Here is a 27,536-nt window from a genome sequence, read left to right as displayed (position 1 = left end):
AGAGCATAAAAATGGCACCCAGAAAAAGGGGTGGGGGAGAAATAAACAGAAAAAAAAGAAATGAAAAGAAACAAGCAAACCAATAGGGCACCCACTAGCATTAGCAACGCAAAGGGACACCATGAAAGATGGTACCCAGTGGAAAGGAAAAATGTGGTACAAGTTAGATTTAGCAAGGCAGAGGGAAAGCAGGAGGATGGCACCCCCAGCCTCCATCACCAGAGAGTATCACAGCCAGCCCTCTGCCCCTCAGACCAACACTTTATAATTAGCAAATTCACTCATTTCATCCTTTTCAAAGTGATGCTTCTGCCCTGGGCCCTGGGGTGGATGAGCTCATGTGGGGGTCCTTTAAGGACTTTTAGTTCACCACAGCGCTGCAGGTCTTGTGGGTGTCAGCCCCACCAGTCTTCAGTCATATGTTTTGGGTGCTCATCGCTCAGGTGCAGGCCTTAAAAGTTGAGGTGCCCAACGTGGGGTTCAAACTCTTTGCTTCTCAGGGAGAAACTCTTGGTTTTGACTTCCCTACTGGTTGTGGGTCACCATGCTGGGTATGGCAAAACTGTGTCTCAGCCTTTCCTACCTACTTGAGTGTGTTCTCCTCTCATTTGCCTGATGTGAACGGGTCACTCCACCCGTTCTTATGTTTTCTCCAGAGGAAACTGTTCCATATATATCTGTAGATTCAACATGTTTGTGGGAGGACGTGAGTTCAGGATCTTTCCATGTTGCCATCCTGAAATGGGCAATCATACTGTGCTGCTTTTGTTAGATAATATGTCTCTTGCATTATGATATAAAGAATTCATTCACTATAACTTCAGAATTGCTTTTAAAAAGTTATTTTTATTTTATACAAGACTTTACTAAAATATTTTCCCTAAATATTAAAATGTTATAGGGAAATGGATACTTTAAAAGCCTATAGTTAGAAGAATTTACTGTAGCATTTTTGATGTTTTTGGTTCTAGAACATTTTTACACTATTAAAATGTCTATGTGGAGATTCCTTAAAAAAACTAAAAATAGAACAACCATATGACCCAACAATCGCACTACTGGGCATATACCCTGAGAAAACCATAGTTCAAAAACAAGAGTCATGTACCACAATGTTCATTGCAGCTCTGTTTACAATAGTGTCCATTGACAGGTGAATGGATAAAGAAGATGTGGCACATATATACAATGGAATATTACTCAGCCATAAAAAGGAACAAAATTGAGTTATTTGTAGTGAGGTGGATAGACCTAGAGTCTGTCATACAGAGTGAAGTCAGAAAGAGAAAAACAAATACCATATGGTAACACATATATATGGAATTAAACAAAAAAAAAAAGGTTGTGAAGAACCTAGGGGCAGGACAGGAATAAAGACGCAGTTGTAGAGAATGGACTTAAGGACATGGGGTGGGGGAAGGGTAAGCTGGGACGAAGTGAGAGAGCAGCATGGACATATATACACTACCAAACGTAAAATAGATAGCTAGTGGGAAGCAGCTGTGTAGCACAGGGAGATCAGCTCAGTGCTTTGTGACCACCTAGAGGGGTGGGATAGGGAGGGTGGGAGGGAGACGCAAGAGGGAGGAGATTTGGGGATGTGTGTGTCTGTTTGTGTGTGTGTGTTTGTGTGTGTGTGTGTAGCTGATTCACTTTGTTGTACAGTGGAGGCTGACACACCATTGTGGAGCAGTTAAGCTCCAATAGAGATGTTTAAAAAAAAAAAGTCTAAGGATCCTCAAGCACTTTTGTTTATGTGGATTTTATCTGATTATATTTAATGTATGAGTAATCAGAATGGAGAAGTTTAAAAATATTTATCATCTATTATGTGATAATAACGCCCATCATAGTTTAACATGAAAAATTTATTTTATAAAAAGTATTTTTTAATAATTGTGTAGAAGAGTGGTATGGTTTTACATTTTTTGTCAAGTAGTTTACTTAGTGAAAGAAAGCTGCTTGACCAGGTGTTGTGAGGTGTCAGTTTGATTAGGTATATGAAGAAAATCTGACTGCATATGGATGTGTCATTGAGAAATGGAGCCTTACTAGACAGCGTAAAAGGGTGTCTGGGATCCCCGTTGATCCTTGGATGACACCTGGAAAACCACTCGTTTACAAATCAGATTTAAATTTGGTAATTTGCTCTTGCTAAGAAGGTATTTGATTAGTCAGAAAGTACTGTGATTCCTGCACGCTAGATTATAAAGGAATGATGTGTCTTTCCTATGAAACAAGAGCTTTACATGGAAACATTTTGAAGTTCTGTTTCCATCTAAGAGAAACAAAGGTATGATAGAGTTTATGTTTATCATTCAGGCTTTAAATTAATTCTGAGTAGCTTGTCTTCCACTTTGTAAATAGTAATATATCAGAGGTTCTTTTTTTCCTTCAAGTGGGAACCTCTTTTTTTTTTTTACATCTTTATCAGAGTATAATTGTTTTATAATGGTGTGTTAGTTTCTGCTCTATAACAAAGTGAATCAGTTATACATATACATATGTTCCCATATCTCTTCCCTTTTGCGTCTCCCTCCCTCCCACACTCCCTATCCCACCCCTCTAGGTGGTCACAAAGCACCGACCTGATCTCCCTGTGCCATGCGGCTGCTCCCCACTAGCTATCTACCTTACATGTGGTAGTGTATATATGTCCATGCCTCTCTCTCGCTTTGTCACAGCTCACCCTGCCTTCTCCCGATATCGTCAAGTCCACTCTCTAGTAGGTCTGTGTCTTTATTCCTGTCTTACCCCTAGGTTCTCCATGACATTTTTTCCCTTAGATTCCATATATATGTGTTAGCATACAGTATTTGTCTTTCTCTTTCTGACTTACTTCACTCTGTATGACAGACTCTAGGTCCATCAACCTCATTACAAATAGCTCAATTTCGTTTCTTTTTATGGCTGAGTAATATTGCATTATATATATGTGCCACATCTTCTTTATCCATTCATCAAATGATGGACACTTAGGTTCTTTCCATTTCTGGGCTATTGTAAATAGAGCTAGAGTGAACATTTTGGTACATGACTCTTTTTGAATTTTGGTTTTCTCGGGGTATATGCCCAGAAGGGTATTGCTGGGTCATGTGGTAGTTCTATTCGTACTTTTTAAAGGAACCTCCATACTGTTCTCCATAGTGGCTGAACCAATTCATATTCCCACCAGCAGTGCAAGAGGGTTCCCTTTTCTCCACACCCTCTCCAGCATTTATTGTTTCTAGATTTTTTGATGATGGCCATTCTGACTGGTGGGAGATGATATCTCATTGTAGTTTTGATTTGCATTTCTCTAATGATTAATGATGTTGAGCATTCTTTCATGTGTTTGTTGGCAGTCTGTATATCTTCTTTGGAGAAATGTCTATTTAGGTCTTCTGCCCATTTTTGGATTGGGTTGTTTGTTTTTTTGTTATTGAGCTGCATGAGCTGCTTGTAAATTTTGGAGATTAATCCTTTGTCGGTTGCTTCATTTGCAAATATTTTCTCCCATACTGAGGGTTGTCTTTTGGTCTTGTTTATGGTTTCCTTTGCTGTGCAAAACTTTGAAGTTTCATTAGGTCCCATTTGTTTATTTTTGTTTTTATTTCCATTTCTCTAGGAGGTGGGTCAGAAAGGATCTTGCTGTGATTTATGTCATAGAGTGTTCTGCCTATGTTTTCCTCTAAGAGTTTGGTAGTTTCTGGCCTTACATTTACGTCTTTAATCCATTTTGAGCTTATTTTTGTGTATGGTGTGAGGGAGTGTTCTAATCTCATGCTTTTACATGTACCTGTGCAGTTTTCCCAGCACCACTTATTGAAGAGGCTGTCCTTTCTCCACTGAACATTCCTGCCTCCTTTATCAAAGATAAGGTGACCATATTTGCGTGGGTTTATCTCTGGGCTTTCTATCATGTTCCATTGATCTATCTTTCTGTTTTTGTGCCAGTACCATACTGTCTTGATTACTGTAGCTTTGTAGTATAGTCTGAATTCAGGGAGCCTGATTCCTCCAGCTCCGTTTTTCGTTCTCAAGATTGCTTTGGGGTACGAGGGGAAGATGATGGAAGAGTAAGATGCGGAGATCACCTTCCTCCCGACAGATACGCCAGAAATACATCTACACGTGGAGCAACTCCTACAGAACACCTACTGAACGCTCGCAGAAGACCTCAGACCTCCCAAAAGGCAAGAACTCCCCACGTACCTGGGTAGGGCAAAAGAAAAAAGAAAAAACAGAGACAAAAGAATAGGGACGGGACCTGCACCAGTGGGAGAGAGCTGTGAAAGAGGAAAGGTTTCCACACACTAGGAAGCCCCTTTGCGGGCGAAGACTGGGGGTGGCAGAGCAGGGGAGCTTCGAAGCCGCGGAGGAGAGCGCAGCAACAGGGGTGTGGAGGGCAAAGCAGGGAGATTCCCACATAGAGGATCGGTTCTGAGTGGCACTCACCAGCCCGAGAGGCTTGTCTGCTCACCCGCTGGGGTGGGCGGGGCTGTGAGCTGAGGCTCAGGCTTCCGTCGGTTGGAGCACAGGGAGAGGACTGTGGTTGGCAGCGTGAACACAGCCTGAAGGGGTTAGTGCACCACAGCTACCCGGGAGGGAGTCAAGGAAAAGGTCTGGAGCTGCCGAAGAGGCAAGAGACTTTTTCTTTCCTCTTTGTTTCCTGGTGTGGGAGGAGAGGATTAAGAGGATTAAGAGCGCTGCTTAAAGGAGACGGGCGTGAGCCGCGGCTAAAAGCACGGACTCCAGATGGGTAGAAGAAGCTAAGGCTGCTGCTGCCGCCACCAACATCCTGTGTGCAAGCACAGGTCACTACCCACACCTCCCTTCTGGGGAGCCTGTGCAGCCCGCCACTGTGAGGTTCCCGGGATCCAGGGAGAATTTCCCCGGGAGAACGCACGGCAAGCCTCAGGCTGCTGCAACGTCACGCTGGCCTCTGCCGCTGCAGGCTCGCCCCACACTCTGTGCCCCTCCCTCCCCCCAGCCTGAGTGAGCCAGAGCCCCCAAAGCAGCAGCTCCTTTAACCCCGTCCTGTCTGAGGGAAAAACAGACGCCCTCCGGTGACCTACACGCAGAGGCAGGGCCAAATCCAAATCTGAGCCCCTGGGAGCTGTGAGAACAAAGAAGAGAAGGGAAATCTCTCCCAGCAACCTCAGAAGTAGCGGATTAAAGCTCCACAATCAACTTGATGTACCCTGCATCTGTGGAATACATGAATACACAACGAATCATTCCAAATTGAGGAGTTGGACTTTGAGATGAAGATTTATGATTTTTTCCCTTTTCCTCTTCTTGTGAGTGTGTATGTGTATGCTTCTGTGTGAGATTTTGTCTGTATAGCTTTGCGTCCACCATTTGTCCTAGGGTTCTATCCGTTCATTTTTTTAAAATAATTTTTTCTTAATAATTATTTTTTATTTTAATAACTTTATTTTACTTTATCTTTCTTGCATTCTTTCTTTCCTTCCTTCCCACCTTTAGACAACGAATCATCCCATATTGAGGAGGTGGACTTCGAGAGAAAGATTTATGATGTTTTCCCCTTTTTCTCTTTTTGTGAGTGTGTACGTGTATGCATCTCTATCAGATTTTGTCTGTATAGCTTTGCTTCCACCACTTGTCCTAGGGTTCTGTCCATTTGGTTTTTTGTTTTTGTTTTGTTGTTTATGTTTTGTTTTTAAACAATTTTTTTCTTGATAATTATTTTTTTAATTTAGTAACTCTATTATATTTTACTTTAGTTTATTTTTCTTTATCTTCTTTCTTTCTTTCTTTTTTCCTTCCTTCCCTCCTTCCTTCCTTCCTTCTTTCCTCCCTCCCTCCCTCCCTCCTTTCTTTCCTTCTTTCCTTCTTTCTTCCTCCTTCCTTCCTTCCTTCTTTCCTTTCTTCCTTCCTTCCTTTGTTTGTTTCTTTCTTTCTTTCTTCCTACTTCTACTAATTCTTTCTCTCTACTTTTTTCCCATTTATTCTGAGCCGTGTGGATGAAAGGCTCTTGGTGCTGCAGCCAGGAGTCAGTGCTGTGCCTCTGAGGTGGGAGAGCCAACTTCAGGGCCCTGGTCAACAAGAGACCTCCCAGCTCCACATAATATCACATGGCGAAAACCTCCCAGAGATCTCCATCTCAACGCCAGCACCCAGCTTCACTCAACAACCAGCAAGCTACAGTGCTGGACACCCTATGCCAAAAAACTAGATAAAAAGCAACACAAAGCCACCCATTAACAGAGAGGCTGCCTAAAATCATAATAAGTCCACAGACACCCCAAAACAAACCACGAGACGTGGACCTGCACACCAGAAAGACAAGATCCAGCCTCATCCACCAGAACACAGGCACTAGTCCTCTCCACCAGGAAGCCTACACAACCCACTGAACCAACCTTAGCCACTGGGGACAGACACCAAAAACAATGGGAACTATGAACCTGCAGCCTGCAAAAGGGAGACCCCAAACACAGATAAGCAAAATGGAAAGACAGAAAGACACAGCAGAAGAAGGAGCAAGATAAAAACCCACCAAACCTAACAAATGAAGAGGAAATAGGCAGTCTACCTGAAAAAGAATTCAGAATAATGATAGTAAAGATGATCCAAAATCTTGGAAATAGAATAGACAAAATGCAAGAAACATTTAAAAGGACCTAGAAGAACTAAAGATGAAACAAACAACAATGAACAACACAATAAATGAAATTAAAAATACTCTAGATAGGATCATTAGCAGAATAACTGAGGCAGAAGAAAGGATAAATGACCTGGAAGATAAAATAGTGGAAATAACTACTGCAGAGCAGAATAAAGAAAGAAGAATGAATAAAACTGAGGACAGTCTCAGAGACCTCTGGGAAAACATTAAACACACCAACATACGAATTATAGGTGTTCCAGAAGAGAAAGAGAGAAAGAAAGGGACTGAGAAAATATTTGAAGAGATGATACTTGAAAACTTCCCTAATATGGGAAAGGAAATAGTTAATCAAGTCCAGAAAGCACAAGGAGTCCCATACAGGATAAATCCAAGTAGAAATATGCCAAGACAAATATCAGTCAAACTGTCAAAAATTAAATACAAAGAAAACATATTAAAAGCAGCAAGGGAAAAACAACAAATAACACATAAGGGAATCCCCATAAGGTTAACAGCTGATCTTTCCGCAGAAACTCTGCAAGTCAGAAGGGAGTGGCAAGACATATTTAAAGTGATGAAGGAGAAAATCCTACACCCAAGATTACTCTACCCAGGAAGGATCTCATTCAGATTTAATGGAGAAATTAAAACCTTTACAGACAAGCAAATGCTGAGAGAGTTCAGCACCACCGAACCAGCTTTACAACAAATGCTAAAGGAACTTCTTTAGGCAAGTAACACAAGAGAAGGAAAAGACCTACAATAACTAACCCAAAACAATTAAGAAAATAAGAATAGGAACATACATATTGATAATTACCTTAAATGTAAATGGACTAAATTCTCCCACCAAAAGACAATATTGGCTGAATGGATACAAAAGCAAGACCCATATATATGCTGTCTACAAGAGACCCACTTCAGACCTAGAGACACATACAGACTGAAAGTAAGGGGATGCAAAAAGATATTCCATGCAAATGGAAATGAAAAGAAAGCTGAAGTAGCAATTCTCATATCAGACAAAATAGACTTTAAAATAAAGACTATTAGAAGAGACAAAGAAGGACACTACGTAATGATCAATGGATCAATCCAAGAAGAAGATATAACAATTGTAAATATTTATGCACCCAACATACGAGCACCTCAATACATAAAGCAAATACTGACAGCCATAAAAGGAGAAATCGACTGTAACACATTCATAGTAGGGGACTTTTTTTTTTTTTTTTTTTGCGGTACGTGGGCCTCTCACTGCTGTGGCCTCTCCTGCTGCGGAGCACAGGCTCCGGACTCGCAGGCTCAGCGGCCATGGCTCATGGGCCCAGCTGCTCCGCGGCATGTGGGATCCTCCCGGACCAGGGCACGAACCCGTGTCCCCTGCATCGGCAGGCGGACTGTCAACCATCTGCGCCACCAGGGAAGCCCCATAGTAGGGGACTTTAACAACCCACTTTCACCAATGGACAGATCATCCAAAATGAAAATAAAAAAGGAAACACAACCTTTAAATGATACATTAAACAAGATGGACTTAATTGATATGTATAGGACATTCCATCCAAAAGCAATAGAATACACATTTTTCTCAAGTGCTCATGGAACATTCTCCAGGATAGATCATATCTTGGGTCACAATTCAAGCATTGGTACATTTAAGAAAACTGAAATTCTATCAGGTAACTATTCCAACCAGAACGCTATGAGACTAGATATCAATTACAAGAAAAGATCTGAAAAAAATACAAACACGTGTAGGCTAAGCAATACACTACTTAATAACGAAGTGATCACTGAAGAAATCAAAGATGAAATCAAAAAATACCTAGAAAAAAATGACAATGGAGATACGACGACCCAAAACCAATGGGATGCAGGAAAAGCAGTTCTAAGAGGGAAGTTTATACCAATACAATCCCACATTAAGAAACAGGAAACATCTCCAATAAAAAACCTAACCTTGCACCTAAAGCATTAGAGAAAGAAGAACAAAAGTACCCCAAAATTAGCAGAAAGTAAGAAATCATAAAAATCAGATCAGAAATAGATGAAAAAGAAATGAAGGAAACGATAGCAAAGATCAATAAAACTAAAAGCTGGTTCTTTGAGAAGATAAACCAAATTGACAAACCATTAGCCAGACACATCAAAAAAAAAAGGGAGAAGACTCAAATCAATAGAATTAGAAATGAAAAAGGAGAAATAACAACTGACAGTGCAGAAATACAAAAGATCATGAGAGATGACTACAAGCAACTCTATGCCAATGAAATGGACAACCTGGAAGTAATGGACCAATTTTCAGATATGCACAGCCTGCCAAGACTGAATGAGGAAGAAATAGAAAATATGAACAGACAAATCACAAGCACAGAAATTGTAGCTGTGATTAATAATCTTCCAGCAAACAAAAGCCGAGGACCAGATGACACCACAGCCGAATTCTATCAAACATTTAGAGAAGAGCTAACACCTCTCCCCTCAAACTCTTCCAAAATATAGCAGAGGTAGCAACTCTCCCAAATTCATTCTAGGAGGCCACCATCACCTTCATACAAAAACCAGACAAGCATGTCACAAAGAAAGAAAACTACAGGTCAATATCACTGATGAACATAGATGCAAAAATCCTCAAAAAAATACTAGCAAACAGAATCCAACAGCACATTAAAAGGATCATACACCATGATCAAGTGGTGTTTATTCCAGGAATGCAAGGAATCTTCAATACTCGCAAATCAATCAATGTGATATACCATATTAACAAATTGATGGAGAAAAAACATATGATGAACTCAATAGATGCAGAGAAAGCTTTCAACAACATTCAACATCCATTTATGATAAAAACCCTGCCAAAAGTAGGCATAGAGGGAACTTTCCTCAACATGATAAAGGCCATATATGACAAACCCACAGCCAACATCTTCCTGAATGGTGAAAAACTGAAAGCATTTCCACTAAGATCAGTAACAACACAAGGTTTCCCACTCTCACCACTCTTATTCAACATAGTTTAGGAAGTTTTAGCCACAGCAATCAGAGAAGAAAAGGAAATAAAAGGAATCCAAATCAGAAAAGAAGTAACGCTGTCAGTGTTTGCAGATGATATGATACTATATAGAGAGAATCCTAAAAATGCTACCAGAAAACTACTAGAGCTAATCAATGAATTTGGTAAAGTAGCAGGATACAAAATTAATGCACAGAAATCTCTGGCATTCCTATACACTAATGATGAAAAATCTGAAGATGAAATCAAGAAAACACTCCCATTTACCATTGCAACAAAAAGAATAAAATATCTAGGAATAAACCTACTTAAGGAGACTAAAGACCTGTATGCAGAAAATTATAAGACACTGATGAAAGAACTTAAAGATGATACAAATAGATGGAGAGATATACCATGTTCTTGGATTGGAAGAATCAACATTGTGAAAATGACTCTACTACCCAAAGCAAACTACAGATTCAATGCAATCCCTATCAAACTACCACTGGCATTTTTCACAGAACTAGAAGAAAACATTTCACAATTTGTATGGAAACACAAAAGACCCCGAACACTCAAAGCAACCTTGAGAACAAAAAACGGAGCTGGAGAACTCAGGCTCCCTGATTTCAGACTATACTACAAAGCTATAGTAATCAAGACAGTATGGTACTGGCATAAAAACAGAAAGATAGATCAATGGAACAGGATAGAAATCCCAGACATAAATCCATACACATATGGTTACCTTATCTTTGATAAAGTAGGCAGGAGTGTTCAGTGGAAAAAGGAAAGTCACTTCAATAAGTGGTGCTGGGAAAACTGGACAGGTACATGTAAAACTATAAGATTAGATCACTCCCTAACACCATACACAAAAATAAGCTCAAAATGGATGAAAGACCTAAAGGTAAGGCTAGAAACTATCAAACTCTTAGAGGACAACATAGGCAGAACGCTCTGTGACATCAATCACAGCAAGACCCTTCTTGCCCCACCTCGTAGAGAAATGGAAATTAAAAAAAAATAAACAAATGGGACCTAATGAAACTTCACAGCTTTTGCACAGTTAAGGAAACCATAAACAAGACCAAAAGACAACCCTAAGAATGGAGAAAATATTTGCAAATGAAGGAAATGAGAAAGGATTAATCTCCAAAATTTACAAGCAGCCCTGCAGCTCAATAACAAAAAAACAAACAACCCAGTCCAAAAATGGGCGGAAGAACTAAATAGACATTTCTCCAAAGAAGATATACAGACTGTCAACAAACACATGAAAGAATGCTCACCTTCATTAATCATTAGAGAAATGCAAATCAATACTACCATGAGATATCATCTCCCACCAGTCAGAATGGCCATCATCAAAACATTTAGAAACAATAAATGTTGGACAGGTTTTGGAGAAAAGAGAACACTCTTGTAGTGCTGGGGGGAATGTGAAGTGGTACAGCCTCTATGGAGAACAGTATGGAGGTTCCTTAAAAAGCTACAAATAGAACTACCATATGACGCAGCAATCCCACTACTGGGCATATACCCTGAGAAAACCGTAATTCAAAAAGAGTCATGTACGAAAATGTTCATTGCAGCTCTATTTACAATAGCCCAGAGATGGAAAGAACCTAAGTGTCCATCATTTGATGAATGGATAAAGAAGATGTGGCACATATATACAATGGAATATTACTCAGCCATAAAAAGAAACGAAATTGAGCTATTGGTAATGAGGTGGATAGACCTAGAGTCTGTCATACAGAGTGAAGTAAGTCAGAAAGAGAAAGACATATACTGTATGCTAACACATATATATGGAATTTAAGAAAACAAAAATGTCATGAAGAACCTAGGGGTGAGACAGGAATAAAGACACAGACATACTAGAGAATGGACTTGAGGATATGGGGAAGGGGAAGTGTGAGCTGTGACAAAGCAAGAGAGAGGCATGGACATATATACACTACCAAACATAAGATAGATAGCTAGTGGGAAGCAGCCGCACAGCACAGGGAGATCAGCTCGGTGCTTTGTGACCGCCTGGAGGGTGGGATAGGGAGGGTGGGAGGGATGGAGATGCAAGAGGGAAGAGATACGGTAATATATATATGTATATGTATAACTGATTCACTTTGTTATAAAGCAGAAAGTAACACACCATTGTAAAACAGTTATACCCCGATAAAGATGTAAAAAAAAAAAAAAAGATTGCTTCGGATATTCGGGGTCTCTTGTGTTTCCATACAAATTGTGAAATTTTTTGTTCTAGTTTTGTGAAAAATGCCAGTGGTAGTTTGATAGGGATTGCATTGAATCTGTAGTTTGCTTTGGGTAGTAGAGTCATTTTCACAATGTTGATTTTTCCAATCCAAGAACATGGTATATCTCTCCATCTATTTGTATCATCTTTAATTTCTTTCATCAGTGTCTTATAATTTTCTGCATACAGGTCTTTTGTCTCCTTAGGCGGGTTTATTCCTAGATATTTTATTCTTTTGTTATAGTGGTAAATGGGAGTGTTTTCTTAATTTCACTTTCAGATTTTTCATCATTAGTGTATAGGAATGCCAGAGATTTCTGTGCATTAACTTTGTATCCTGCTACTTTACCAAATTCATTGATTAGCTCTAGTAGTTTTCTGGTAGCATTTTTAGGTTTCTCCATGTATAATATCATGTCCTCTGCAAACAGTGACAGCTTAATTTCTTCTTTTCCGATTTGGAATCCTTTTATTTCCTTTTCTTCTGTGATTGCTGTGGCTAAAAGTTCCAAAACTATATTGAATAAGAGTGGTGAGAGTGGGCAACCTTGTCTTGTTCCTGACCTTAGTGGAAATGCTTTCAGTTTTTCACCATTTAGGACGATGTTGGCTGGGGGTTTGTCATATATGGCCTTTATTATGTTGAGGAAAGTTCCCTCTATGCCTACTTTCGGCAGGGTTTTTATCATAAATGGGTGTTGAATTTTGTTGAAAGCTTTCTCTGCATCCAATGAGATGATCATATGGTTATTCTACTTCAATTTGTTAATATGGTGTATCACGTTGATTGATTTGCGTATATTGAAGAATCCTTGCATTCTTGGAATAAACGCCACTTGATTATGGTGTATGATCCTTCTTTTGTTGTTGTTGTACGCAGGCTTCTCAGTTTTGTGGCCTGTCCCGTGCGGAGCACAGGCTTAGCGGCCATGGCTCACGGGCCCAGCCGCTCTGCGGCATGTGGCACGAACTCCTGTCCCCTGCATCGGCAGGCGGACTCTCAACCACTGCGCCACCCAGGCAAGCCTGTATGATACTTTTAATGTGCTGTTGGATTCTGTTTGCTAGTATTTTTTGAGGATTTTTGCATCTATGTTCATCAGTGATATTGGCCTGTAGTTTTCTTTCTTTGCGACATCCTTGTCTGGTTTTGGTATCAAGAAGAGGGTGGCCTCATAGAATGAGTTTGGAAGTGTTCCTCCCTCTGCTATATTTTGGAAGAGTTTGAGAAGGATAGCTGTTAGCTCTTCGCTAAATGCTTGATAGAAGTCGCCTGTGAAGCCATCTGGTCCTGGGCTTTTGTTTGTTGGAAGATTCTTAATCACAGTTTCAATTTCAGTGCTTGTGATTGGTCTGTTCATATTTTCTATTTCTTCCTGATTTAGTCTTGGTACGTTGTGCATTTCTAAGAATTTGTCCATTTCTTCCAGGTTGTCCATTTTATTGGCATGGAGTTGCATGTAGTCATCTCTCATGATCTTTTGTATTTCTGCAATGTCAGTTGTTACTTCTCCTTTTTCATTTCTAATTCCATTGATTTGAGTCTTCTCCCTTTTTTCTTTATGAGTCTGGCTAATGGTTTGTCAATTTGGTTTATCTTCTCAAAGAACCAGCTTTTAGTTTTATTGATCTTTGCTGTCATTTCCTTCATTTCTTTTTCATTTATTTCTGATCTTATTTTTATAATTTCTTTCCTTCTGCTAACTTTGGGGTTTTTTTGTTCTTCTTTCTCTAATTGCTTTAGGTGCAAGGTTAGGTTGTTTATTTGAGATGTTTCTTGCTTCTTAAGGTGGGCTTGTATTGCTATAAACTTCCCTCTTAAAACTGCTTTCGCTGCATCCCACAGGTTGTGGTTCATCATGTCTCCATTGTCGTTTGTTTCTAGGTGTTTTTGGATTTCCTCTTTGATTTCTTCAGTGATCACTTCATTATTAAGTAGTGTATTGTTTAGCCTCCATGTGTTTGTATTATTTTACAGATCTTTTCCTGTAATTGATATCTAGTCTCATAGCGTTTTGGTCAGAAAAGATACTTGATATAATTTCAATTTTCTTAAATTTACCAATGCTTGATTTGTGACCCAAGATATGATCTATCCTGGAGAATGTTCCATGAGCACTTGAGAAAAATGTGTATTCTGTTGTTTTTGGATGGAATGTCCTATACATATCAATTAAGTCCATCTTGTTTAATGTATCATTTAAAGCTTGTGTTTCCCTTTTTATTTTCATTTTGGATGATCTGTCCATTGGTGAAAGTGGGTTGTTAAAGTCCCCTACTATGAGTGTGTTACTGTCGATTTTCCCTTTTATAGCTGTTAGTATTTGACTTATGTTTTGAGGTGCTTCTATGTTGGGTGCATAAATATTTACAATGGTTATATCTTCTTCTTGGATCGATCTCTTGTTCATTATGTAGTGTCCTTCTTTGTCTCTTCTAACAGTCTTTACTTTAAAGTCTATTTTGTCTGATATAAGAATTGCTACTCCAGCTTTCTTTTGGTTTGCATTTGCATGGAATATATTTTTGCATCCCCTTACTTTCAGTCTGTATGTGTCTCTAGGTCTGAAGTGGGTCTCTTGTAGACAGCATACATATGGGTCTGGTTTTTGTATCCATTCAGCCAGTCTGTGTCTTTTGGTGGGAGCATTTAGTCCCTTTACATTTAAGGTAATTATCGATATGTATGTTCCTATTCCCATTTTCTTAATTGTTTTGGGTTCATTATTGTAGGTCTTTTCCTTCTCTTGTGTTACTTGCCTAGAGACGTTCCTTTAGCATTTGTTGTAAAGCTGGTTTGGTGGTGCTGAAGTCTCTCAGCTTTTGCTTGTCTGTGAAGGTTTTAATTTCTCCATCAAATCTGAATGAGATCCTTGCTGGGTAGAGTAATCTTGGTTGCAGGTTTATCTCCTCCATCACTTTAAATATGTCCTGCCAGTTCCTTCTGGCTTGCAGAGTTTCTGCTGTAAGATCAGCTGTTAACCTTATGGGGATTCCCTTGTGTGTTATTTGTTGTTTTCCCTTGCTGCTTTTAATATGTTTTCTTTGTGTTTAATTTTTGACAGTTTGATTAGTATTTGTCTTGGCGTATTTCTCCTTGGATTTATCCTGTATGGGACTCTCTGTCCTTCCTCAAGTTGATTAACTATTTCCTTTCCCATATTGGCAAAGTTTTCAAGTATAAAATCTTCAAATATTTTGTCAGTCCCTTTCTTTTTCTCTTCTTCTTCTGGAGCCCCTATAATTCGAATATTGGTGTGTTTAATGTTGTCCCAGAGGTCTCTGAGACTGTCCTGAGTTCTTGTCATTCTTTTTTCTTTATTCTGCTCTGCAGTATTTATTTCCACTAGTTTATCTTCCAGGTCAGTTATCCGTTCTTCTGCCTCAGTTATTCTGCTATTGATCCCATCTAGAGTATTTTTAATTTCATTTATTGTGTTGTTCATCATTGCTTGTTTCTTAAGTTCTTCTAGGTCCTTTTAAATGTTTCTTGCATTTTCTCTATTCTATTTCCAAGATTTTGTATCATCTTTATTATCATTATTCTGAATTCTTTTTTCAGGTAGACCTCCTATTTCCTCTTCATTTGTTAGGTCTGGTGGGTTTTTATCTTGCTCCTTCATCTACTGTGTGTTTTTCTGTCTTCTCATTTTGCTTATCTTACTGTGTTTGGGGTCTCCTTTTTGCAGGCTGCAGGTTCGTAGTTCCCATTGTTTTTGGTGTCTGTCTCCAGTGACTAAAGTTCGTTCAGTGTGTTGTGTAGGCTTCCTGGTGTAGGGGACTAGTGCCTGTGTTCTGGTGGATGAGGCTGGATCTTGTCTCTCTGGTGGGCAAGTCCATGTCTGGTGGTGTGTTTTGGGGTGCCTGTGGACTTACTATGATTTTAGGCATCCTCTCTGCTAATGGGTGGGGTTGTGTTCCTGTCTTTCTAGTTGTTTGTCATAGGGTGTCCAGCACTGTAGTTTTCTAGTCGTTGAGTTGAGCTGGGTCTTGGCATTAAGATGGAGATCTCTGGGAATTGTTTGCCGTTTGATATTATATGAAGCTGGGAGGTCTTTTGTGGACCAGTGTCCTGAAGTTGGCTCTCCCACCTCCAAGCCACAGCACTGACACCTGTCTGGAGCACCAAGAGCCTTTCATCATGGCTCGTAATAAAAGGGAGAAAAAGTAGAAAGAAAGAAAGAAAGAAAGAGAAGGAAAGTAAGAAAGACAGAAAGGACGGAAGAAAGAGAAGATAAAGTAAAATAAAGTAAGATGAAATAAAATAAAGTTATAAAAGTAAATAATTATTAAGAAAAAAATTTTGTTTAAAAAAGAAAAACAAAGCAAAACAAAATAAAAACCGACAGATAGAACCCTAGGACAGATGGTGGAAACAAAGCTATGCAGAGAAAATCTCATACAGAAGCATACACATACACAGTCACAACAAGAGGAAAAGGGGAAAAAAATCATAAATCTTGCTCTCAAATTCCACCTTTTCAATTTGGGCTGATTCATTGTCTATTCAGGTATTCCACAGATGCAGGATATCAAGGTGATTGTGGAGCTTTAATCCGCTGCTTCTGAGGCTGCTGGGAGAGATTTCCCTTTCTCTTATTTGTTCTCACAGCTCCTGGGGCTCAGCTTTGGATTTGGCCCCGCCTCAGCGTGTAGGTCGCCTGAGGGCATCTGTTCTTTGCTCAGAGAGGACGGGGTTAGTGGAGCAGGTGCTTCGGAGAATTTGGCTCACTCAGGGGGGTGGTGAGGGAGGGGTACGGAGTGCGCGGCGAGCCTGCGGCGGCAGAGGCCGGCGGGACGTTGCACCAGCCTGAGGCTCACCATGCGTTCTCCTGGGTGAGTTGTCCCTGGATCCCGGGACACTGGCAGTGGCGGGCTGCACAGGCTCCGCGGAAGAGGGGTGTGGATAGTGACCTGTGCTCGCACACAGGCTTGTTGGTGGCGGCAGCAGCAGCCTTAGCGTCTCATGCCCGTCTCTGGGGTCCGCGCTTTTAGCCATGGCTCGCACCCGTCTCTGGACCTCCTTTAAGCAGTGCTCTTATTCCCCTCTCCTTGCACACCAGGAAACAAAGAGGGAAGAAAAAGTCTCTTGCCTCTTCGGCAGGTCCAGACTTTCCGGACTCCCTCCCGGCTAGCCGTGGTGCACTAATCCCCTGCAGGCTGTGTTCACGCCGCCAACCACAGTCCTCTCCCTGTGCTCCCTGTGCCTCAGCTTGCAGCCCCGCCCACCCCGGCGGGTGAGCTGACCAGCCTCTCGGGCTGGTGAGTGCCGTTCGGCACCAATCCTCTGTGCGGGAATCTCCCCACTTTGCCCTCCGCACCCCTGTTGCTGCGCTGTCCTCCACTTCTCCGAAGCTTTCACCCTCTGACCCCCGCAGTCTCTGCCCTCGAAGGGGCTTCCTAGTGTGTTGGAAACCTTTCCTCCTTCACAGCTCCCTCCCACTGGTGCAGGTCCCGTCCCTATCCTTTTGTCTGTGTTTATTCTTTTTTATGCCCTACCCAGGTACGTGAGGACTTTCTTGCCTTTTGGGAGGTCTGAGGTCTTCTGCCAGCGTTCAGTAGGTGTTCTGTAGGAGCTGTTCCACGTTTAGATGTATTTCTGGTGTACCTGTGGGGAGGAAGGTGATCTCCGCATCTTACTCTTCCGCCATCTTCCCCTCGTTCCCGGTATATCAGTTTTGCTTATCAGTAATAGTCAAAACTTTGTAACTCTGGCTGCTGCCAAAGTTCACCTCCTTCTGGTTTCCTCTCCTTGAGCATTTTGCCTTCCGTAACAGGTGGAAAACTTTGTTTAATGGGTTCTTTCCACTGCCACGTATCAAAATGCAATCATTTTGATTTGTAAATCAGTCTTTCATTATAAAGGCAAGATTAATCAGTCCCCACAGTTCAACAATTATTTATTATATGTGTAGGGCTCTAGTCTCGGCAGTTAGCTTACTACAGTAGGAGAAAAATATTCTAGAAAATTATGAAGTAGAAGAAGGCAGAAGGAAGAAGAAATATATACCTCCAACCCATATCAACCCATGACTGTTGATATTTTGTTTTATTTGATTGTGATCTTTTATTCTCTAGATACTAGAATTGCATTTATTTTTTGCCTTGAAGACTGCCTAGGATGAGGGAATCAGATTTATTCCAAGGAAATCCAGTAGCTTTCTATGAGCCCTGCCTTTGAACCCATCTGCTGGATTCCCATCCATCTGTCTATTTACCTGCCTGTCCACCCACTCATCCTCCCATCCATCCATCTTATCTCTCTATCCATACATCTGTTCCATCACACATCCAACTTCTAGTGTGGATCACTTGCACTGTTCAGGATTCTAGAGGTACTTTGTGAAATAAAACAAAAACAGTTATCTTGGAACTTGTGACATAGGTGTGCTTTTAGAACTGATAGTCATTAATCTGTTTTGGCAGAATATATAGTTTAATTTCTTGTTAGGAAAATATATTTGGCAACTTTGAAATCCACCAGTGGACTGTTTTTGTACCTACAGGATTATACTTCAGGAAAAAAGAAACTGTCTCCTGATGCCACTGGAAGAAGCCACCTGACTAATGTCCTATCTCCAGTCCCAGTTACAAAGGTAGGTAACTTGATTATCATGTTATAACATAGTGGCTGTGAACTTCATGATTCATTTAGCCTGGTTTTCTCTCCCAGAACTTAGAACCTGCAGTGGTTGTAAGCACAGGACAGGAAAGTGAAGACAGGGTATTTTTAAGATGAGCTGCTTATATATGACACGAGGAATATGAGGAGAACCAAATGTGACTTCAGAATAATGAATCTTAAGTCGGATTTATCGAAGGATTTTGTCACTCACAGCATCAGGACTGTATATATCCATCTACATAGATGCACACATACGCGTTTAATTATTTCCTTTTAAGATATTCATTTTAGTTAGGCATGAATATCTTTAAAATCCGATTTGGATGCTCAGTAAGAGCTCCAGTTTTCAAGCACTTACCGTATCGTGAAGTGTAGTGTTAAGGGCTTTCTGTGTATTATTTTCTCAGTTCTCCCCCTCACAGCGCCTTGAGGCAGGAACCGCTGTCGTCCCAGTGCAGGGTGAGAAGGTGGGAGGCTGGGAAAGGGCAAAGCCCTTGACCAAATCAAATGCATTCAGCTAGTCTTGAGTGTGAGCTGGAACTTGAACTCGAGCAAGAGCCCTTGAAGTTAACTACTGCTCTCGACCGACATTCAAAGAAACAAAGGAAATATTTACGAAGGGGCGGGGGTGGGGGGGTGTCTTAAAATGCTCAGAGGTGTTGAAGAGGCGCCAGGGTGAACGGGCCCGAGGCAGAGTGTTGCTCCTTGTGGAGCAGACCGGAGGCGCGGCTCCCGGTGGGGACGGGCAGGCTCCAGTCGCGGGCTCCAGGCTGCTCTTCTCATTTCAGCCTGTCTGCCAGCACCCTGACCATCTCCTCGGGGAGCAGCCGTGGCTCCCTGGCCTCCAGCTGGGGCTTCCTGAGCTCCGTCAGCTTCACTGACATCTATGGCCTCCCTCAGTACGAGAAGCCCGACGCCGAGGGTGGCCCGCTCCTGGACGCCTTCGAAGTGGCGGGCGTGGGCACCCTGGACAGGCTGCGCGCTCAGGCCTCCACCATGGGGGAAGAAGACCCGCCTGGCGCGGTGTCCCTGCCGCCTCACGGGTGCCCCAGGGACAGAGAAGGACCTCGCGAGCGAGGACCCCAAGCGGCTGCCGCTCCCACGGCTGCAAGTACGTACGGATGAGTCTGGTGGGTGACCCAGGGCCGGGGAGGAAATGTCTCGAGTTCAGGGAGGAAGCTGCGTGCATCCGCATAGAAGCCAGCTGGCTCTGCTGTGGCCTAGTGAGCCCTCAGCTTAGGACCCTCCAGGGCAAGAGGAGGCCCCCACACCCGAGCGCTCGCTAGCTCGCTCGTTCTGCGTGCTTTTGCCCTGGGTGCTTGAAATGTCATGGAAACTGGCAAAGTAGTCTTTCCCAGGCATTTGGCTTGTTTTCAGAATATACTTATTTGTCAAAAATGAGACAGTTCCTCCTCATTCGGAGGCTGCTAAAGAAGTACTCGGGCCTTAATGAAGTCTCCAGGGCGTGTGCCCACATGCAATGTTCTGTGTGCCCGCCTCAGACCAGCCTTGGGACTGCTGTCTGGCTGTGGCCCGGCAGAAATCTCTACTGACGTTGGCCTTGTGACTTCATCTCTTCATCATTTGTTCCCAGAATTTTCAAAGACTTAATTCTGTCAAACAGGAAATGACAGTATTTTGCATGATTTCAGAAGTTGTCCCAGTAAGCATTAGTAATTTCTACCAAATTACTTTCTCTGGTATTCTTCAAATCCTTGCCTACTCAACTCTAACTGCATATCCTTGGGCACACCCTTAGACCTGGTTGACTCTCGGCTTCATTGCTCTTCAACAAATACACCATTTTGTTACCCATGGGTTATATACATAGTACTAGTTTCTCTTAGTGAAGAGAAAGTTCTCTTAGCATTTACATATCTAATGACAGACCAGCTATGTTCTGAATCAGTCCCTTGGCTAATTGGCACCTCCATTGTTTTCCTTTCTTTTTTGTTTGCAAATGCTGCTTATACATTATTTCAACATCCCAATATAAATTATTTCCATAGTTCGTATGCATATGTAAGCTGCATTTACTTTGTTCTTTTTTATACACATATACCCTTGTCCATTTGCACTCATTGTCTAACTTTACTCTTTTCTTTTCCCTTTGCAAACTTTCCTTAAAACTTTTCCATTTTCACTTATTGTCTAGCCTTTACTCTTCTTTTCCCTGTGCAAACTTTTCTTTTCGCTATGCAAACCGTCCGAAATATAGAAGTATCAATCCAGTTATACACAAAGTCAGCAAAAGATTTAAGGACCCCTTTCGGTCCACGGGAGAGACTGGGTGGGAAGGAGAAGAGCTGACTTGATTTCCTTATTTTTCATCCACCACTTGGTGGTGGATGTTATAGTTCTTCAAGCTTCTTAGACTGGGAGGTCTTTGCTATCGGTACGGTCAGATACTGCCACCTGGTAGTGCGTTCACATATGAGTGGAATTGGGCCCTTACAAACTAGAGGTACTTGACTCAGTGAATGGATCCTATTTAAAGGAGACTCTTCAATATTTCTTTTTTATTTAACTATAGTTAATTTACAATATTGTGTTAGTATCTGGTGTAGAGCTTCAGATTATTTTCCACTATAGTTTATTATAAGATACTGAATATGGTTTTCTGTGTTTTACAGTGAATCCTTGCTTCTTATCTGTTTTATATATAGAGGTGTGGTCTGTTAATCCCATACTCTTCATTTAATTATCCCCACTGCCTTTCCCCTTTGGTACCCATAAGTCTGTTTTCTATATCTATGAGTCTGTTTCTGTTTTGTAAATAAGTTTCATTTGTATTATTTGATTTAGATTCCACATATAAATGATATGTAATATTTGCCTTTCTTTAACTTACTTCACTTAGTATGATAATCTCTAGGTTCATCAGTGTTGCTACAAAGGACAATATTTTATTCTTTTTATGGCTGAGTAATATTCCATTGTGTATATACACCATATCATCTTTAACCACTCATCTGTTGGTGCACACTTGGATTGTTCCATGTCTTGGGTACTGTGAATAGTTCTGCTGTGAACATTGGGGTGTATGAATCTTTCAAATTATTGTTTTCATCTTTTCTAGATATATTCCCAAGAGTGGGATTATTGAATAATATCATTGCTCTATTTTTAGTTTTTAAAGGAAACTTCACACTATTTTCATAGTGGCTGCATCAATTTACATTCTCACCAACAGTGTACAAGGATTCCCTTTTCTCCACCCTCTCTCCAGCACTATTTGTAGACTTTTTGATGATAGCCATTCTGACTGTTGTAAGCTGATAACTCTTTGGAGTTTTGCTTTGCATTTCTCTAATAAGTAACTATTTTCATGTGTCTTGCCCACCTGTATGTCTTCTTTGGAGAAATGTCTATTTAGGTCTTCACCCATTTGCTATTACCTTGTTTGGTTATTTATATTCAGTTGTATGAGCTTTTGTATATTTTGGAATTTAAGCTCTTGTTGGTCGCATTATTTGAAAGTATTTTCTCCAGTCCATAGGTTGTCTTTTTGTTTTGTTCATCATTACATTTGTAGAGCAAGCTTTTAAGTTTGACTAGGTACCATTTATTTATGTTTGCTTTCATCTCTTTTGCCTTGGTAGACTAAGAATTTTACTACAATTTATGTCAGAGAATGTTTTGCCTATGTTCTCTTCAAGGAGTTTTATGGTGACATGTCTTATATTGAAGAGTTTCAGTCATTTGGAGTTTATTGTTATGTATGGTGTGAGGCTGTGTTCTAATTTTATTGGTTTACATAAGGTGGTCCAGCTTTCCCAACACCATTTACTTAAGAGACTACCTTTCTGCATTGTGTATTCTGGGCTCCTTTGTCAAATATTAACTCACTGCAGGTAAGTAGGTTTATTTCTGGGCTGTCTATTTTGTTCCATTGATGTGTATATCTGGTTTTGTGCCAATACCATGCTGTTTTGATTACTGTAGGTTTGTAGTATTGTCTAAAGTGTGGGAGGTTTATGTCTCCAGCTTTGTTCTTCTTTCCTTGGAATAGCATTGACAATCTGGTGAGTTTTGTCTTTGTGAGTGTGTGTGTGTGTTATTTCATATAAATTTTAGTATTATTTGTTCTACCTCTGTAAAAAATGTCGTGAATATTTGGACAGGGATAGCATTAAATCTGTTGATTGTTTTGGGTGGTATGACCACTTTATCAATATCAATGTTTCCAATCTAATAGCAGGGAATATGTTTCCATTAATTTTTATCATCTTCAATTTTTTTTTTTTTTACATCTTACTGCTTTCCACAGCTTTATTTTTATCATTTAACATCTTTATGGGAGTAAAATTGCTTTATAATGGTGTGTTAGTTTCTGCTTTATAACAAAGTGAATCAGCTATACATATACATATATCCCCATATCTCTTCCCTCTTGCATCTCCCTCCCTCCCACCTTCCCTATCCCACCCCTCTAGGTGGTAACAAAACACCAAGCTGATCTCCCTGTGCTATGCAGCCACTTCACACTAGCTATCACTTTTACCTTTGGTAGTGTATATATGTCCGTGCCACTCTCTCACTTTGTCCTAGCTTACCCTTACCCCTCCCCGTGTCCTCAAGTCCATTCTCTACATCTGTGTCTTTATTCCTGTCCTGCCCTTAGGTTCTTAATAAACTTTTTTTTTTAAGGTTCCATATATATGTGTTACCAATATGGCATTTGTTTTTCTCTTTCTGACTTACTTCACTCTGTATGACAGACTCTTTTTACCATCTTCAAGTTTTTTTAATCATTGTTTTATATTTCTCACTTTATAGGGCTTTTACATCCTCACTTAGACCTCTTCCTAGGCTATTGTATTTTTTGAGTCAATTTTAAATGATAATTTTTTTTTTTTACTATTTTATCTGATATTTTTACTTTTTTATCTGATATTTTATTGTTAGTGTAAAGAAATGCAACAGATTTGTATATATATTGATCTTGTATCCTCCTAGCTTGCTGAATTCATTTATTAGTTATAATTGTTCTTGTGAGCTTTTTTAAAAGGGCTTTCTATAAGGAGTGTCATGTCATCTACATACAATGACAATTTCACCTATTCTCTTACCGTTTGGATATGGTGTTTTTCTTGTCTGATTGTTGTGGCTAGAATTTCCAATAGTACATTGAATAGAAGTGGAGAGAATGGGCATCCTTGTTTTTTTTCCCCGAATTTAGTTGGGAGGCTTTTAACTTTTCACTGTTGAGTATTATATTGGCTGTGGATTTGTTATAAATGCCTTTTATTATGTTGAGATATGTTGTCTCTATACTCATTTTGGTGAGATTTTTTATCATGAATGAATGTGGAATTTTATCAAATGCTTTTTCTGCAGAAAGCATGATCATGTTGTTCCTTTCTTCTGTTGATGTGCTGTCAACATTTCTGTTAGGTGTGTTTAGTATTGGTGAATTCTTTTAGCTTTTGCTTATCTGAGAAGCTCTTTATTTTTTTTTCAATACTAAATGACAGTCTTGCTGGGTAGTGTACCTATATTGCAGGTCTTTTCTTTCAGGATTTAGATATATATCATGCTACTTTCTTCTGGCCTGTAATATCTCTGCAGAAGAATTAGCTGATAGCCTTATGGGGATTACCTTGTATAGGACTATTTTTTTCTACTACTTTTAGAATTCTCTGTTTATCTTTAAATTTTGTCATTTTTATTGTGATATATCTTGGTGTTGATCTCTTTGTGTTCATCTTATTTGGGTCTCTATGTGCTTTCTGTACCTGGATATGTTTCTTTCTTCAGGTTTGGAAAGATTTTAGCCATAATTTCCTCATATACATGTTTGATCCCTCTTCTCTCTCTTCTTCTGGAATGTCTATAATGTAAATGTTTGGCATGTTTAAAGTTATCACGGATATATCCTAGATTACTTTCAAGTTTTGTTCAGTTTTCTTTCTGCTACTGTTCTGATTGGGTGATTTTCATTGTTCTATATGCCATATCATTTATGCTTTCTTCTGTATCACTCAGCCTGCTCTTTATTCCTTTTATGTGTTTTTAATTTCAGCTATCGAATTATCTATTTTTGTTTGGTCTTCTTTATATTTTCTTGTTTCTTGTTAAACTGATTTTACTGTCCATGTTTTGAATTCTTTATCCAGTAATTTTTTTCTTTCTGTTTCATTATTACTTTTTTTCAACTGTTTTCTCTTGCTTCTTCAGTTGAGAGTAGTTCCTCTGCCTTTTCATTTTACTTAACTTTCTCTGCCTCCATGAATTTAGGTGATACAGTTATATATTGTGGCCTTGAAATGGTATTTTTATGTGACACTGTTTCTATACATACTGTGTGTGCTTTGATGGGAGGCTTAGATTTGAGGTGGACCCCAGTCACCAGTTTCCTCAGGGTGTGCTCACTGCTATCACTTCAGCCGTGGGTTGGGCTGTAAGTGGAGAAACTGGAGCTTGCACAAGTATGATGCAACACTTCCTCTCTAGTGGTTGTCATTACCCTGTCAGTGGTTGTATCTGATACCAGGATTTTGTGGCAGAAATTCTGATGATGGACTTGAGTTGGCTCTGTTCCCTTAAGTGTGATTTTTTCCTTCCTCCTCCACAAGGGCTGCTGGCTGAAGGTCCATGGGTTCTCAGGCCTGGTGTTGTTATGTTGGTGAGTGATGTCAGTGCCTTGAGGGTGGCCAGGGCCAATTTTGACCTACTTGTGGATGCAGCTGATACCCAGGAGTCCCAGTGATAATGCCAGAGCACTTGTTGGCGGAGCCTATTCCTTCTGTCTCTCTCTGCAGGACCCTTGGTGTCCTGAAGTTAAGGTCAACCCAATGGTGTGCAGAGCTGTATCCTGAGAGCTGGGTTTGGGACCTTGAAAGTCCTGAAGCTAGTGCCAGTTCATTGGTGGGCAGGACAATGTCCTGTGTTCCCTGTGGATGGGTTCAAGTTTCAGGGCATCTGGGGCCTCAGGGGGTCTTAAGGAAGCTGGACTGCTGATTAATTGTGCTCTGTCCCCATCCAGGTAGTTGTTTGGCCTGAGATAAGACTTACTTATGCTGACAGGCTGGTGGGTGGGGTCAGGTCCCTATGACAACAAGCTAGAGGGAAAATTCCAAAATGGTACTTGAGGGCCCTAACATCCTCTTGGTAGAACGAGGTCCCCAAGATAGCAGCCTATAACGTCTATGTTTCCAGGGTGTGTGTCGGTTGCCTCTTGTCTTTCTGAGAGGCTCTGCACTATCACCAGTGGGTCTGATCCACGATATTTTGCAATTACTGCTTATATTATGGGTCTCAGTGCTCATGAGATTTTCTGTGCACTCTTTAAGAGCAGAGTCTCTATTTCCTACATCTCTCTATCTCTCCTAAATTAAGCCTCACTTGTCTTCACAACCAAACAGTCTGTGGGCTTATCTTCCTGGCTTAGGACCTCCAGGCTTGGGATCCCAATGTGTAACTCTTACTCCCTGCAATTGTTAATTATCTTCCCATTTGTGTGTTACCTCCCTAGTGGTATGGGTTTTTACCTCTACTCGTCCCCTCCTACCTCTCTTGGTTTGGATACTTCTTTCTATCTTTAGTTGTAGAGATCTTTTCTGTTAGTCTTCAAGTATTTCTCATCCATAGTTGCTCTCTATATAGTTGTGATTTGGGTGTGCCTGTAAGAGAAGGTGAGCTCAGGGTCTTCCTGCTCCACCATCTTGTTCACTCCATAGTGGTGAAAACTTTAAAATTTTACACTCTTAGCAACTTTCAAATATCGAATATGACATGGATAACTACAGTTGTTTTTGGCTTGTAAGAACCCGTTATTTTACCAGCAAATGTGTTTATTTGGGAACAGCAAAGAATTGCAATTCAGGACATGCAACCTATGGTGAAGCACAAGCAAGTCCAGAAAACAAAGGAGGGAAGTATTCTTTTACAGAGGAAAAGGGGAGTTGGGAAAAGCTCTTATATACAGAGATTCCATTGAAAAAACTGTGATCTTGGATTGTAGTAGGTTTTTATTGGCTAATATAGGAGTAAAACTCTTACTGTTGAAGATGCAAAGTTTTGTTTCTTCCTGTTGGGCCTGCAATTGACATAGAGTGGTAGGGAATGAGAGCACCCCCTCTGGCCTACAAACTCCACTTAAAATGAAGTATCTCTTAATTAATGGTTCTATCCTTGTGGTGTGCATTATATCCCCAGATCTCATTCACATTTTAATTGGAGGTTTATACCCTTTGATCACCTTCAACCTTTATCTCTACTCCCCATCCCAACCCTAGTGACCATAATTTTTTTCCCCAAAAGACAGGAACAGGTTCGCTCTGACCCAGTTATTAGAAAATAATCATGACAAATCTCGTATAGAGAAAATCCACTGGTGCACCTCAATGCCCTGATTCTATAAGACCCCTCACACAAGCACTACTGACATGAGGGATTTCAGATGTAAAAGTACCCAGCTGGAAGCACACTGTATCAGGCAGTTATGAGGGACAGGTAGGCACATCCACACTGGTCCAGAATGTAGAGTGATTCAGAAAATACACTTGGGTTGAAGCCCTCTATTGCCATCCATACCTTTTGCTGTTTTAAGGTTCTGTGGTGACCCAAGTCTCTTAAAGCCTTAAAATTGAGGCGGGGCATAATGTTGCATATTCAGAGAAACATGAAGTTGCACATGGGCCGAATGTTGGAGAGGGAGCACATGAATCCAGGGTTCTGTTCAAATTCTGCCTTGGTGCCCTGGCACAGAATCTCTATAGTTTTTCACCTTGTGAAGAAAATCTGAGATCTCCAAGTCCCCTGCTGTCTCCATTGTAGCCACATTCTTCTTCAGCCTAACTGCCTGTGCAGTAATTTGAAGGAAGCAAGGAAGGTCTTGATCATTGCAGACCAGTAAAGAATTGAAGTTTTCTGTTTCTTTGAGTTTTTATTTTTTAATCCAAATAAATGTGAGGTGATATGGTATTTTCTTTAACCTGTCTCAGTTGGAATAGTGCCCTCATGTTTCATCCATGTTTTCACATATGACAGAATTTTTTTCTCATGGTTGAATAATACTCCAGTACATATAGTA

At 40.5% G+C, this 27,536-nt stretch overlaps 1 protein-coding gene across 1 annotated transcript in view; it reads left to right on the top strand.

Annotated features, from left to right (window-relative positions):
• Nucleotides 1–19,319, top strand: part of LOC137217824 (protein WWC3-like) — a 29,268-nt gene extending 9,949 nt beyond the window's left edge. The window contains exons 2-3 of the mRNA XM_067724787.1: nt 18,381–18,470; nt 19,288–19,319. Coding sequence (XP_067580888.1) covers nt 18,381–18,438 — 58 coding nt within the window. The 3' untranslated portion in view covers nt 18,439–18,470; nt 19,288–19,319. The remainder of the gene's footprint in view (nt 1–18,380; nt 18,471–19,287) is intronic.
• Nucleotides 19,320–27,536: the final 8,217 nt, after the last annotated feature.

This window comes from Pseudorca crassidens, chromosome Y, assembly GCF_039906515.1.
Source record: "Pseudorca crassidens isolate mPseCra1 chromosome Y, mPseCra1.hap1, whole genome shotgun sequence".
NCBI lineage: Eukaryota > Metazoa > Chordata > Mammalia > Artiodactyla > Delphinidae > Pseudorca > Pseudorca crassidens.
Note: the sequence above shows the minus strand (reverse complement) of the source record. Positions and strands in the feature narration are given on the sequence as shown.